We start from the raw sequence: 15638 nt of genomic DNA, 5'->3' as shown, positions 1-15638 counted from the left end.
GAGTGTTCCAAGCCAAGTCCTCTGCCACCCTCTCTGTGAAACCAGTGCTGTCTGTCCCTGCTCCAAGTAGCTGACATACACACATACACACACACACACACACACACACACACACACACACACACACACACACACACACACGCACACACCTGGGAAAGGCTGGCACAGATTTACTAGCTCTGTTACCTTTGCCCAGACTATAAGGTAGGTACTGCCACCAGAACACTCCAAAGCCAGCTACTCTAAGGCTGTTAAAAGGGTACCCAGTTATACTGAATAAAATTAATACTAATACCAATGGTAGTATTTGACCAGTGCAGCAAGGCTTTCAGGAGTGGCCACATTGTCACCAGATAAATGTAAGTACTCTCAAAGATTAAAATATTCTCTAAAAGACCAGCCACAATGAAAAGTTTAAATATATTTAATAATAATAGAAGAACATGAAAATACCACATATCTATTTCCAATAAACACCAGAGTTTCAATCACAGTAAATATTAAAAATAACACTGAAGGAAGGAATAATTTCAGTGCTGAGTTACAGAATGACATCACATACATTTGGTCCTCTGAGTTTAGTTCCCACACTACCCCCTTTGCTAGACAGTGAACCAGAATTTAGCACATGCTACCATACACACAGAGCTTTACTTAGATGTGTTATACCATCTGGAAACTTCCACCCTTCCAGAGTAGCAATTAGTTCATCCCTAAGGACAATACAGTAGGATGCCTAGTCCTGGTTTTCAGTCATTTCGTCTCTGGCTGCAATCAGAACTGTAAGATACAATCTGTTTGGCCTAAACCAGGTAATGTAATTTCAGACTATTTTTCAAAGTTAGCTGGACTGAGATTAACCTCTTCTCTTCCAGTATCCTCTGTTACAATATGTTCATTTCAACAATTACAATATAGTCTGACGTGCAGGTGTATTTCTTTTCTTTCCAGAAGGACCCACTGTTGGTACATTTTTAACACAAGCATCTTTACAAATAACATTTGCAATACAAGCACCTGTACAAATCAGTTTGATATACAAATGACATATAGTTCTTTACAAAACTCCAGCTAACTATGCTGGCATATGTTACATCTCCACTGCCCTACTCCTCTGGCATAGCTGGCACTCCCTCACATCGTCACAGAGATAATGTAACCACTGATGTTTTCTGTGAACTTCTTAAGTTATGCTAATTGTTCCAGGTGGTAACTACAGTAAAATTTTACTAGGAGTGACAGTCCCAACTCTGCGAATAGGACCATTCCCCTTCATCTATAACTGTACATTCCCATTATACTATATGACACTCATGACAATGGACACTTGATGCAAGAAAGTTAAATAGCTAACTTTTGATGAGCTGTACCATGATTTGATGAGATTGCTCACCAGTCAGCTGTGAGATGTCAATTAAAGTTCATTTGCAGGTCACTGCAGAGTGATACACCCGAGACTGAATGTAGTGTAGAAATCACATGGAGTGTACTACTTAGTTACAAGCCGGGAAGGAGAACTAGGCTGGCCTTTTTGGCACTGTGGAGCCATCAGTCACCAAGTAAAAGCACAGCCATCAAGATTGTTAAGAGGAAGCCTTATAGGAACTGAATCCTGTGACAAGAATGCAATTGTCCTTCTCTATGGGTACCTGGCCAGCCAAGATTTTGAGTGCTGCATGCATTTCTGGGCACATTATACACTTAAGGATGCTGCTACAGTCCAAATGATACAGAAGAAAGCAGTCACATCAGCAGAGGGATGAGTTGGAAAGAGTGTGATTGGAGGTTGCAGAGGTTCCGTTTCCCCCATAAGAAGGAATAGAATAGGTGTGGTCTGGCTTCACAGGAGCATAAAGGGGGACTGTGTCTTATATAGAACTTAAGAAGAATGAAGGGACACCAGCAGTACACTGAAGGGATTTTTTGCAACTTTTTAAAAGTCGTAGATCTAAGAAAGTACTACTTAACAGAAATGGTACTGAATGCTAGGACTATGCAGTGCAAATGACTGTTCGGAAATAATCCTTTAAGGAGCTCAGGAACTATGTCATTCAAAGGAAAGCAAGGAAAATGGATAGCAACAGGTCTAAAATGTGAAACTGGTCAGATTAGATAGATCATTGGTTTGCATTTACTGGCTGATGTATGTATATATGTATGCATGTAATTATGTGAACATGTATGTTGCCACTGAAAGTAGACATTCCCTGTTAATGAAGAATTGTGTGAACACAGTTTGAGATAGTAGCTATATCGTGTGTATAAGTAGCTATATCGTGTGTATATATATATATGTATATATATATATATATATATGTGTGTGTGTGTATATATTATGCAAGGCTAATCATTAAGTTCGATTCTTACCTTGTACAGATGAATTTTGAAACCATACACTTTTGTCTTAGAAGTACTTTATATAGCATGACCGTTTTCATCAGAATACTTTTTTGTATTAAAGGCTGCAAGAAGACTACAATCACCTAAATGACTGGCTTTTGAAACAAGAAGAAAGGTTTCAAGAAATTGCAAAAACAGATGAGAAGGAATTTCAGGACTTCAGTGAAATAATAATTCAACAAAGGTGACCTCATTATTCCTTATATATTTTTCTGCATTCAGTAAACATTAATCTTTAAATGCAATGGTAAGCATTTGAGATGGAGTGTGAAAGCCTATAAATCAACAAAAGAAAAATTTAGTAGTCTTTAAATGGCAGGGTCAGGATTTGTTTTGTAGAAACTGCTGTTGGAATACTACATTCATTAGAGTGTTACTTTTTATCATCTTGAAACAGATGCCGGAATCCATAGTAGGGTTATCTGCAGTTTTGTACTGAATCCTCTAGATGGCAGTGTAACATGTATTAACAATATTACTTGTTGAAGGATAAATTGAGCTAACAAAAATAACCTAGCAACTATTGATAATAGTCTATCAACTGTTTTTAGAATCTATATGTATTCAATACATTATTTTCTTTAAAGCATAATAAAAAGTTAAAAATATATATATATATGAACAATCGTGCAGTTTTCAGAGCATTCACTTATTGTCTACTTCTATGCCTCTACGGCATTTCATTTTACTTTTGCAAAGGATAGATTTGTCAGCATCATAGTAAAGGCTATGAGGGGAAATACAATAGTAAAATTGATATATTTTGGAGGAGAGAGGTGGAGGAATATAAGGTTACTTATGTGTTATTGTAACCATGAGCGAAAGCCGCCCTACTGACATCTTTTAAATGAAATTAAAGTGAATGAAATCTTTTAAAAAGATTTTTCAGACCTCTGTGGCTTTGTCTATTTTTGACACAATGGAAAAGCAGCTTTTATTCATTTGTAGTTCTGAGTCACACTACATGAATACCCGTTTAAACGTTTATATGTGCATGCATTGCATGATTTCTGACAGACCACTTAAACCGTTATGCACTTCAAGTACTGATGAGAAATCCTTAAATTATGGTCAAGTAATTCACCCCCTGAACTACTTGCTAAGCGCACCACGGTGTGTGAATGAAAGCTGATCGATCTGACCTGACAGTGAGAAGAACTTGTTTTACAAACACGGTCCTACTGTAGGAAATTTGAAATTGGTGTTCGTAAATGTCTGTAGTACTGTGGGTAGATGAGCACACAGGAGTTCAACTTTTGTTCCTTGCATGCATGACAACAGCGTTATGACACTGCCTTTACAGAGGTGTTTTTCACAGGGTGGAAAGGAGGTGGGCTACATCGCTTCTGCTAACACATGCCTAACCCTACTAAAGTGACATGAAAAGTAGCATTCTTACTTTGAAAAGGAGTGTGCATCCCATCACAGTGCCTGTCACAACTGTGCTGCTGTAACTGTAATAAATTTGTAAGTATGTGCAAAATTATGACAGTTTGCCCTCTGAGTTGTGTGGTACGTGTTATGAAAATTACGTGTTGTAAGGAGTGTAACATTCTCATCCCCAAGAAACTTTCACCACATATTTCACACCGGCAGGAGTACAGCTTGGAAAAGAGCAGTTTGTCCTACTCAGAATGTGGTTGTGATAATTCGTAAGTACCGAATATAATTACTGGCTAATCTCTAACATAAGCTGTATGGCATATAGGTTAGTCCGATAACTGGCAACTAGGACTGTATGCAAGTCAGTACAAGATTATACTATTTTCTGGAGAATGTCTGAGGATAGCACAATAGTGGGTGGTAGTATTAATGGTGATGATTCACACTGTATAGTCTGAAAGAACACTGGTGGAGCTCAGCAGAATGATTGAGTGTATCCCTACTACTATGTTTGGTCTGCCCTCCCACTGCAATCACGTTCACTCACACACTGTAGTAAGCAATGACTTCTTTTTCTACATTATTTGAAAGAAGGTCCCCTTACTTCATACTGGCTTCTGCTTAACATACCAAACATGCACTGTCATTTAGTCATTTGAGCAGCTGCTTACATTGTTTTCAGGAATTCTTTCACTTCCAGCCAGGGAACAATCAACAACTTGTCAAAGCCACTGATCGTACTGTTAACTTCTTGCCCCCAGGGCAAATACCCCTTTTACTCCACCCTTCCTGCAGCTATGTTGCCCACTGTCACATTTTATTGAATCTAGTTTTCATGTATTTAGGAAAGATATACCTAGGAACATGAAGGTAGGAGGTGAAGGAAGGAAGGTGTTCTGCTGCACTATAAAATGAGTCTATGACTACTTATCAATAACATTTTTGTCAAAACCCATTCTACTAGTAAAAAAAAAAAAGATTGAACTCCCAAACAATTGACAGGTGAAAAAGGTTATGTGTTAGAAGTGGGAGACAGCTGTGAATGCCTGTAGCTTCCTGTCTCTCAATAACAATATGCATTTTAAAACCTTTCTCAAAAGTAAACCGTTAAAATATGAAGTATGTTAAGGTCTTTCTTTTGTTGTCTCTGTACAGTATTCCATGCCATTTTAGTTACAAAACTTTTTCTTTTTAGTATATGTTTGTATGGCAACTATATTCTTTCTCATCTGATCTGTTAGATATGGCACTACAAATGAGATTTATGTCAATAGATCAACAAATCTTTAGTGGTGTGCAGATCCGTGAAAAAAATGGCTGAAACAACATTCAGCAGATCTTGAAGGTAAGTTATTTTTGCGGAGTAGCAAGCCCACCTGCACCTTCCATGTGGAGGAGCACACCCCACACCCCAGAAATTAAATATACCTACTCTGAAGTTACACAACAGTGTAGAAAAAGAAATCTCTACCGTTGGTGGAACTTGTTTTGGCCATTTTACATCAATGGATCAGCAATCTGCTAAAGAGCTGTCGAATGATTGACATGTTCCTCTACAAATCTCATACCACTAACAAACAATATATGTTATATGCTCAGCTTTAAAAGCAAACAATATATGTTATATGCTCAGCTTTAAAATCATATGGAAACTAAACACTGTTGCCTTGGGCTATGACCAACACCAGCTATTTACAAATAAGTTTGGCTTCACACTGCACAGGTATAAAGCAGAGTTCTAAACACTAGAATCATAAGAATTCATCCTCACCTCACGCTTGGTCCAAAATCTTTCAATTGTATCTTGCCAACTGTATCTTTATCTTTGCTACTTCACACCCACACAGACACAGACACACACACACACACACACACACACACACACACACACACACACACACACACACACACACACACACACACACACACACACACACACAATGTTTTAGGTCAGGCTAATATATTTTTCAACATCAGTACTCCTTTCTTGTTTTATTGTAACACACTGTCACCAGCCAGATCAGTCTGGCACACATTATTTACTGCCCATAATGCGCACACCTTGCTCTTTATGACCTTTCAGAAATTAGCTGTTTCACATCATCTGTCACAAAGATTCCCAGTACACCAATGCTTAACATATTTCCACCTTTAAACTCCTGTAAGTCAGTCCAGATGCAAAACTTTCTTTTAACTTCAGTGCAGAAACCACTATTCAAAAGTAGTTTCATATCTGAAAGAATTAGCTGTAGACCTGCTTCTGTTATTAGCAATGAAGTAAAGACTACCATGTTTCCATATGTTAGATTATTCCCTGTCCATAATAACACTCAGCTTTTTTCATAATGCTTTATTACACCAGAAAACATGTTAATATGATCTGGCATTTCATTTAATTATTATTATTATTTTTTTAATTTGTTAACCAGGTAAGTGCACTGGTCAAGTAACCCCTTGCAGGTATGTCCCAAGCTGAGGTTAAGGCCACATTAAACTGATGAAACAGTCTGTGGTTACAAATATATACTTTACATTAAAAATGCCTCCTCTAAGGATCATAAGCATTACTCACCTCCACTTGAGAAAGAAAACTGGCTGCCTGTAACTGAGAGTGCTGCTAACTTAATGTTCTCCATGGGCTTCAAACTGCTACATTGTTAATATTGACTGCCAGTGCCTGAGACTTTGTTTTGTCAGATTTCATTGTATTAAGTTTTTAGTGTGTAAAAATAAAACAAGCTAATTAAACAACTTGCAGATGATGTAAAACAGAAAGCAACACGTTCCTCTAATGTAATACTTAGATAAAATCCAATCCCAAGTTAACGTAGATCCCTGAAGATGTAATACAAACTTCTCCATAATGCTTTGCAGGACATAGCATATTTCTTGGACTTAGAAAACAGCTTATATGCATTTAAATACTTGGTTATATAGGAAGAAAATGATGTTAAGAGAATTTCTTGTAGATTAGTCCTCTAATTGTTATAAAACTTAAAACCAAGCAAATTCTTTACTTAGACATTGTTCTTACTGACATCAAAAACATTATTGAAACTTGAGCAGATGATGGTACTCTGTAGTATTTTGCACTTTAAAATATATATATATTGGTACAGTCTATATTACATTTTAGTATGCTCTGTGTCATACTTAGATTGCAAAGAAACTGTCAGAATAGTTCCTATTTAAATATTGCCAACATTCTTCTCTGTACTAACAACTTTGGCAGGATGCCAGGAAGAAGTGTGATACATTCTGTATTCAGATCATTATTTTTAATTTAATTGATCTCTATTTTCTTTTAAATTTTATTTTGTACTGGGGTTATTTATTGTGTTGCTGCGCTATATAACTTGCTTTATTGAATCTTTGTCATTAATTGTATTTATTGTTTTCTTTTTAATATTTTAATACCTTCAGTTAACAAAAATAAATCCATTACTGGTTAGTGCTTTAAACTATGATCACCGAAGTGTGATGGGGTAACGTCTATGAAAACACTGAGATGGCAATGTCTCATATTCTGATATCTGTTTGCATTTACTCTTATTTCATTGTATTATTTCTTTCTATCACTACATATATTTTTTATATTTTTGTTTAAATACAATCCACCAGTAGGTATACTTCTTACAGAAAGACATCATAATCAAAGGATTTTCCACAACCTGTTTTTCTCTTTTCATTTCTTCTTCACTTCTAAAATCTCCTGTTAATCATTTCATACCTTTTCCCACTTTTATAGCTTCATAGGAGGTTACTAGGCTAATGGCCCTAGGGCCTTTATAAGCCTAGCTGTGTAGTAAACCCTTGTACCCTAATTCACAATAGTTAGATGTTTTTTGTTAGTAGATGAATTCTATGATCAGCACCAACTACCCCTGTCCATGAGGGATGTAGATGCCACCCCCAGGGTGAATTAATGGTCACCCATCCAATTGTCAAGGTTACTCATAAATAGGGTCATTGAGAAGCTCTGCTTCACGTGAAGTGGGAGCTTATTCCAGAGGAGTGGCAATCTCTGGGAGATGTATCTGTCTTTCCAACATGTTTTGTTTATGTCACAGGCTAGGTTGAGATCCCTAGAATGAGTGATTCTTGTCCCGTTTGATTTCCAGATGTGCATTTCCATTAGGGCAGAGTCAGAGACTGTTCTGTAGGCCAGGCACGGAGACAGGTCTTTTCATGTAAGTCACATTTTGGAGACTCTGGATTCTCTTGGTTAGAAACCTCTGTGGTCTCTCCAGCTGCTGCAGGCATCTGGTGAGATGCATACAGAAGGGAGCATTGTACTCAATTAGTGGTCTGATAAAGGTTGAGTACAGCGGCATTATAACCTCCTTAGTTTGGATGTGATGCCATTATTTATGAGATGTACAATGTAGAAGGCTTTCCTAACCACTATGGATACATGGTGATCGAAGTTTAGATTGCTATCAACCTGTGTTCCCAAGAGTGCCAAGTGGTTCTGCTAGGTCTTGTTGTAGATCGTTTAGTAAGAAATCTGGGATGTTATCTGGTCCCATCGAGGCTGTGTTTTTGGCCTTGGAGAGCACATACATGACCTGTTCTTTGGGGATACTCTGTAAATGACTGGTGTCAGCAGTGCTTAGGGGTATGCCTGGTGGGAACGGGGGGGGGGGGAGGGGGGAGTTATTACAGATCTGTTAGCTAGCAAGTTGGCAATTTCCTCAGGTTCAGTGTAAGTGGTATCATCCACTATACGTTCGGCACACAGCTGGGCATTTCCATTTAGGTTTTGGGCATAGCTAAAGAATACCTTATGGTTTTCTTTAGCTAGAGATGCTATTTTTTTCTCATAAGTCATCTTAGAGGACTTTACAATATGTCTGATTTGCTTGTTCAAGTTGTGCAGGGTATTCTACCTCTGTTGAGTAACTTCTACCTTGTTCTTAGATAATAGTTTCTTTCTTTTGTTATATAACTTATGTATACTTACAGTCCACCAGGGGTGCCTTGTTTTTTTGGAAAGACCTGGTTTTAGTCCTGTCAGGTACAGCTGAGTCAATACATTTGTTTAAGTGGCTATATAGGGAATTTGTTTACTCTTCTACATAGGAGTCATTGTTGGCTGTGTTAGTAGGGGCTTTGAAACTTTTTATACTATCGCTTAATAGTCTGTCGTGTGCTATGGAGTCATTTTTCAGTTTTTTTGCTCTTGTGGGGGTGTCAGGTCTGATCTTAACTTCAGACAAGACTGATTTGTGGTCTGACTTTAACAGGGAGGGCAACACACAGGGATTAGTGCAGTGATCCCCCCCATGTTTGTGAGCACTAGGTCTAGGATATCTGAGCTCCTGTTTCAGGGCATTTGAATTAACAAAATCCAAGGACCTCAGAGTGATTGTGTTTGTGCAAGTCACCCAGTTGATGGAAGAATAGTTAAACTTTCCCATGACCAAGGTGTTTGGCTTCATACTGAGTGACTCTAACAAGTCCAGGTAGGCGGCATGCTTCTCCTGGTTCATGATGGGGGACCAGTAGCTAGCAATGATGTGGTAGGGTATTTTGCCTATAGTTATTTAGACCTGGAGCAACTCAAGAAAGTTGTACTATTTTTCCAGTCTTGGGGTGTATTTGGATTTAGTGAAGATGGATGATACACCTCCACCTTTTTTGATATCTGAACATGTGAAAGGCATTGTAGCCTTGTACGGCTAGTGACTCAGTGGCTGCACAGACGACAGCATCTTCCAAAGTGAGGCGTGCTTCCAGGGAGTGCAGTTTACTGTTTAAGCTCCTAGCATTAAGTAGCATGACCTTGAGATCGTCTGTATTGAATTTCTTTATGTCAGAAGTTTTCTTGTTTTGACATTGCCTAAAAAAGGCAGGCGTCTTTGCCAGTATCCGAAAGTCTTGAGGAGACAGGGGAAGGCCATCTCTCATATGTACTGTCTTTGTCAACCATTGCCCAAACTGCTCTTTGATTTGAGAAATTAGTTATTTATAGAGTTCCTTTTATATTATTCATCTCTGTAGAATATCTTATATTATTAATTTCAGTCTTGAAAATACTCATTTTTATATGTCTATTCTCTATTTTTCTTATCTTTATATCACTACATCTTATCAAATCTCATACCATCCTAAGCTCATGTGTTATTTTTCCTTTTTCTTTTCTTAGGTTACAATTAAAGTCCCCCACAGTCAATACTGACATACTCGGTAATACATCCAATTTAACATTTTCAAACAAAAGTTTTCTTTCTGTCGTATTAGTATATTCATAAATTAGTATCAGTCCTATGCATTTTCTCATTCTCAGACCCTATATTAATACCCTTCTTGGAACTACAGTTATAACATCCAGTATTTTTACTTCTTTTTACAAAAGTTCCTGTTCCTGAACATGTCTCATTGCCTACCGACCAGATCATTTCCCTTTCCAATACTGTCTGAGGTGCCTTTCTTATTTCTTGAGAACTACTTCTAGTATCCAAATAACATGTTGCATCCATCCTTTGTTTTTATACCAGTCAGCCGCTAGTAAATCTGCTATTTAATTTTAATACTATTTATATTTAAAGCTAAAATTCCCATGCCATCCTTTTTTCTTTTTAAATCTTTTTATTCCATTTTTTTTATTTTTCTCTATCTTAAGTCTCCCTCAAATTAATTTCTTATCAGGTGTATCCATATGTCCCTTTTCTTTTTCACTTTATGTAATAAAGTGAAATTGTTTTGCTCTTGTGTCTGAAACTCAATATCTGGAATTATGTCATTTCTGTCTGCTTCCTCCATTTATACTTTTTCTTCATTATTGACAGTACCTGCTTCAATTTTTTTTTTCAGAAGAGCATTATCTTTTACATTTCTTTCTGCAATGTTTTCTTCTGAATCTACCCTTCCACTTTTCAGTATGGAATACTCAAAGCAGACATATCTGAGCTCTTTACATTTCCTACACAGCTGCATACGTTGTTTGTACTATGTCCCATCACCCCACATTGCTCACATCTTTTTCTTATGACAGTCTTTTATCAAATGATGTTCATCTCCCCAAAAATAGCATGTTTTGGCTGACCTCAGCATGTAACAAAACTCTTTCCCATTTATCAGCACAATATTTGCAATAGTGTGATTTTTTCCTTCATTAACATGTATTGTGACCCATACTTAGCATTCCCCAGTCCTATCACATAATTTTTATCATCATCTACTTTACAACATGTAGGAGTAAAGAACACTTTTAACTCCTATCCATCCATTTCTGAAGTCCTGAATTATATGGCTTTAAGATGCCTCTGCTTTTTGTCTGTCAAACTCACAAATTTAACATGCTGTTTGAGAAACCCTTTCAGATATCACTTCAGAGAAATGTTCAAGTACTAAATGTACAAATGTTCTTTTTTCTTTAACAGTAAATCCAGTTATCCTTCCTCAACCCCTTTTCCCATTTTGCACTTGGGGTTAGGGTGTCACTTCAGCAGTGACAATCATCTCAAGCCAAGGTTTACACTACTGAGTGGCTAGTGTAGCTTGGGACTACAACTGAAAATAAAGTTACCCATACAATAGCCTTTAACAGTAAATGCTAATGGTAAAATAGTCTTGCCCATAATTTCATACCTGTTTACAACATCATTAATTTCACTCATTAGTCTCACCACTGGAGGCCTTCTTATTGTTAGTGAAATGTCTGTAAAGTTTTGATTGTTTTCCTTCACTGTTTCTTTTCATTACTTTATTTGCCTCACATCTGCATATGTATACTTGTTATTACTTAAAATAAGTTGCAGAGATAAAACCAGAGAACCGGCTACCCCACTAGCCAGAAATAACTCCCAATTTCTCATTTCAGTCTTCTGCAAGACCATTTTCTGATCCCTCACTCACTTCTTCTGTAGAACTTGATCTACCATCTCACTCCAGTTAGCTTCCTGTCCTCCCTTCAGGTTGTTTATCGTATTCAATCATTTTTACTAATAGGTTCATAGCTAAGTAATAGGCTAGCTGTCCTTGCAGACCATTTTAAGCATATTCAGTTTAGCTTTTTGGCTCAAAATAACCATTCCCATTTGATTATAGACTAGTCTTACCCACCCCATGGTTGATAATTATATATTACCCTTAATAAGAATACTTGGGATCATACCATAGAAAATTTGAGGGGACCCATGCATGGGATAAAGCATTTAGGAGCTGCCTCTGTCCATTAGTAGCCCTATTTCAACTGTATTTCTGTTACAATCATGTCTTTATTCTCTTTTTCTGTCAGAAGCTTCTCCATCTTGGATTACTGGAATTGCAGCAGCTGCCCTTCACCACCTAGCATCTGGAAAGAATAGGGAAACTTCCTTGGTGCCCTGGCCAAATTTCCCCTGGTCAGTGTGAACATCACCTTTGGTCTTCACTGAAAAGTGGCCACTGGCCTAGTAGGACTGACCCAGACAACAAAACTATAAATAAATAACTTGCAAATATACGTTTTTTTTTTTTAATTTCAGCAGGTATGTGTGGAAGTTACAGAATGTAGCACTGTTTTCAATACAGAACCAGAAGACTGGATTATAAACTGGCTCAGTGATATTTCTGAAGTATCTAAATCTGCTATTTAAAACTAGATGAACTAACAAGTATTCTTTTCTGAATTTGGTAGATATACAATTGGTCAAATTTTAAATTGCTGCTGCTGTTTTACCCAGATCTTAAATGACAATATCACTTTAAATAAATTGGCAATGCATTTTTTAGTTCTAATTAATGCCTTTTTTGACATTTCCCATGATGCTTCATTTATTGTCATTTACGGCAATGTCATTACTCCTTCACCAGGTGGATCTTTTTGTAAACTGTCTTAGTAAACTTTGGCATCTTTTATTATATTAATTGTCAAATGCAGTTTGCAGCCATCAGCATATTTGTTTGTCCACATTGCTTTCCCACATTTGTATCTGAGAAGAATAGTGCAAAAGAAGTAATCTCCACCATGACTTTTTTTTTGCATCAGATTGCATAAGTAATACTCTACCTAATGAATTATGTATAGGTTGACATTCAGTGCTTTTTGAATCTGTAAAAATGTTCAACATTTTTATCTCAAATATGCAGCATAAATTTTTAATACCTAATCCAAAATACTTTGCATGCCTTCACAGGCAGTTTTATACTAATAATACTTGGATCCAAAAAGATCCATGATCCATGACAGATGCAAGGTAGAGTGATACAAAAAGATCCATGATCCATGACAGATCCAAAGTAGAGTGATACAAAAATATCCATGATCCAAGGTAGAATGATATGAAAAGATCTATGATCCATGACAGATCCAAAGTAGAGAGATACAAAAAGATCCATGACAGATCCAAGGTAGAGTAATACAAAAAGATCCATGATCCATGACAGATCCAAGGTAGTGTGAGGCAGCCAACAGTCTGGGATAGTGCTGGAGCAGAGCTGCTACTGCTCATGTGTACTGAAAGATGGCAGTTAAAGTGGTTAGCGTACCTAGTGAGTTTGTCTCCCAGTTGCCTGTCATGGGGTCACAAAGAGGAGGCGGCCCTGGAGCTAACCCAGGACATGATGTAGAGATTGTATCTTTTAGCTGGCCTGGGAATTCCTGGATGAGCTTGTTGCATCAGACAGAGAAGCCTGCTCTGATTTCCTAAACTTGCTACTGCCATGACCCTCTTTAGTACAAGCAGTTTAGAAATTGGCTGGATAGCTAAAACGTGAAACTGATTTTGAGACATATTTTTGAATACTGCTAAACAATGCTGTAATGATCGCTAATATTTATGGCAATTAACATTGTGAAAGTGCCATACCTGTGTTAGGTGTTCACTAGAATGGTATGGGTATACTTTGCCTCAGGGACAACATCCAAGTGGGTAAATGATGGCATTGGTCTGTAAATTTCAGTGGAGTGCAAATACATGCAGCATCTATACCTAATACCCTTACATCCGTAAATGCTTAGCTATACATCTTTTATGTCTCCAGGTTTGGCAGTAATTTTTGCATGGTCTGTTTCTATATACATATTTGTTTACTCAAACCATGCCTTGTTTTAATTACTATACTACCAATCTGTACCTAATACTGCTGTTAATCACATCTATGCATTCTTAACACTACACCTTGTATCTCTTCAGTTTTTCAACAGAAACAGAATCTACAAACCTTCTACTAATTTATTTGTTCTTTCTTTTTGCACCTTTGTCAGTCATACTTAATTTTGCAATTTTAGCTTTATTAGTCAGTGTTACAAAGCTGCAGAAAAAGTGCAAATATCTTATAAATTAAATGTGAATTTATTCTATGTTGCTTTGTTAATCCATTTTTTTATATTTAATATTTCTATTATTTGTATTATGTGTCTGTATTATGTCATATATTAAAACTTTTGTATTTGTTGGAGCTTTTCTTTCCAAGCTGCTGATGAAACATATCCCAAGTGGGCTTAGTTTATCTATCCTGTGTAACAAAGGAAATAAATAAAATAGATAACTGTATTAGTATTGTACAACACCTTAATACTTATTTTCCTTTTTTAAAATAAGGATGTTGTACATTGGGACTGTGTTTCAGGTTTGCATTTTTACACACTGTAGCATTACTGTATCCTGCACATCTATTGTGCTACTCATGTACCTAGTAGATCAAGTCCTTTTGCTTTGGACTTCATTTTATACCAAAGATGATGTGGCATTTTATTGTTTATTTTTAATATACAGCAGTTATTTTTTTTAATTCTGTTGATGTCACATTGTTGCATTATTTTACAGGACTTTTCACTACCTGGAAGCTGACCATTTTCTGTTGTTTCCTGTAGTTTATTCATGTTGCTGTCCATAAGTTAATTGTTAACAAGCTATGCAGCAGTTTTATTTCCTTATTTGTTATATGTTTTATTAATTTGGTTTGCATTAATAGTCAGCATAGTGTTTACTACTGTTTTTTCAGTCCAAGGAATAATTGTTCAAACCCAATGATGTATCCAGATAAGGTAGCACAAATGTGGAGACATACTAATTGAAATAGTAGTCAGAATCAACATAATATTCCAAATGTTATTCAAGAGCTGGCATAAATATATACTTCATTTAGTTTTAACAACTGCACTTTATATGTTTTAGGGAAGCATTTGAAAATCTGACTAACTGTTTGGCAAATCAAGGGCTAATTGAAGAGAAAACTGTAATCGACTCAAATCAGCTCACCAAAAGGTATAAGTCACTACTGACAAAGGTCAATGATATTTTGGCAACACACCAAGCTATTTCTAGAGAATGTAAAGACTTTGAAGAACTTAGTCGAAGCACTCTCAAGTGGATCACAGAAATTCAGGAATCAGTTTCGCATTCAAGCTCAAAGGAAGGTTACAAATGCCTGATTGAGGAAAAACTTCATAACATAAAAGTAAGTTTGTGATGACATAAATTTGTTTGTGTTTGTGTTATAATAGTTAACGTGAATTATTGACACTAACAAACTAATGCTTTGATGTTCTACACTTTTTTACAGGCCCCCTGTGTGCGGTGCAGCTGAGAATCGAGATATTAGGGAAGATAGTGGAACAACTTAGCAGCTTGAAGTACCTGGAGGGGTGGTTGAGGAGAAGGGAAGTCTGATTGAGGAGGTCAAAGCTAGAATCAGAGGGCCTGCAGCCAGCTATTAGTGTCAGGGTTAGGGTATAATAGAAGAATGTCAAAGAAACTGAAACGTAAGATGTTGAAAACTGTGGTGCAACCTGCACTGCTGTTTGGTGCAGAAACTTAAGCAATGAAGGCAGTGCAGTTGAGGAAGCTATAAATGATAGAGATGAAGTGCCTGAGATGTTTGTTAGAATGCACTCTGTGGGACAGATGAAGAAATGAGGGCATCTG

General features: G+C 36.9%; 1 protein-coding gene across 1 annotated transcript in view; it reads left to right on the top strand.

Annotated features, from left to right (window-relative positions):
- Nucleotides 1-15638, top strand: part of SYNE2 (spectrin repeat containing nuclear envelope protein 2) — a 3814665-nt gene that overhangs the window by 1235833 nt on the left and 2563194 nt on the right. The window contains exons 33-34 of the mRNA XM_044073561.1: nucleotides 2462-2584; nucleotides 14889-15171. Coding sequence (XP_043929496.1) covers nucleotides 2462-2584; nucleotides 14889-15171 — 406 coding nt within the window. The remainder of the gene's footprint in view (nucleotides 1-2461; nucleotides 2585-14888; nucleotides 15172-15638) is intronic.

The sequence above is a fragment of the Protopterus annectens genome, chromosome 6.part0 (genome assembly GCF_019279795.1).
Source record: "Protopterus annectens isolate FY-2018-M chromosome 6.part0, PAN1.0, whole genome shotgun sequence".
Classification (NCBI taxonomy): Eukaryota; Metazoa; Chordata; order Ceratodontiformes; family Protopteridae; genus Protopterus; species Protopterus annectens.
Note: the sequence above shows the minus strand (reverse complement) of the source record. Positions and strands in the feature narration are given on the sequence as shown.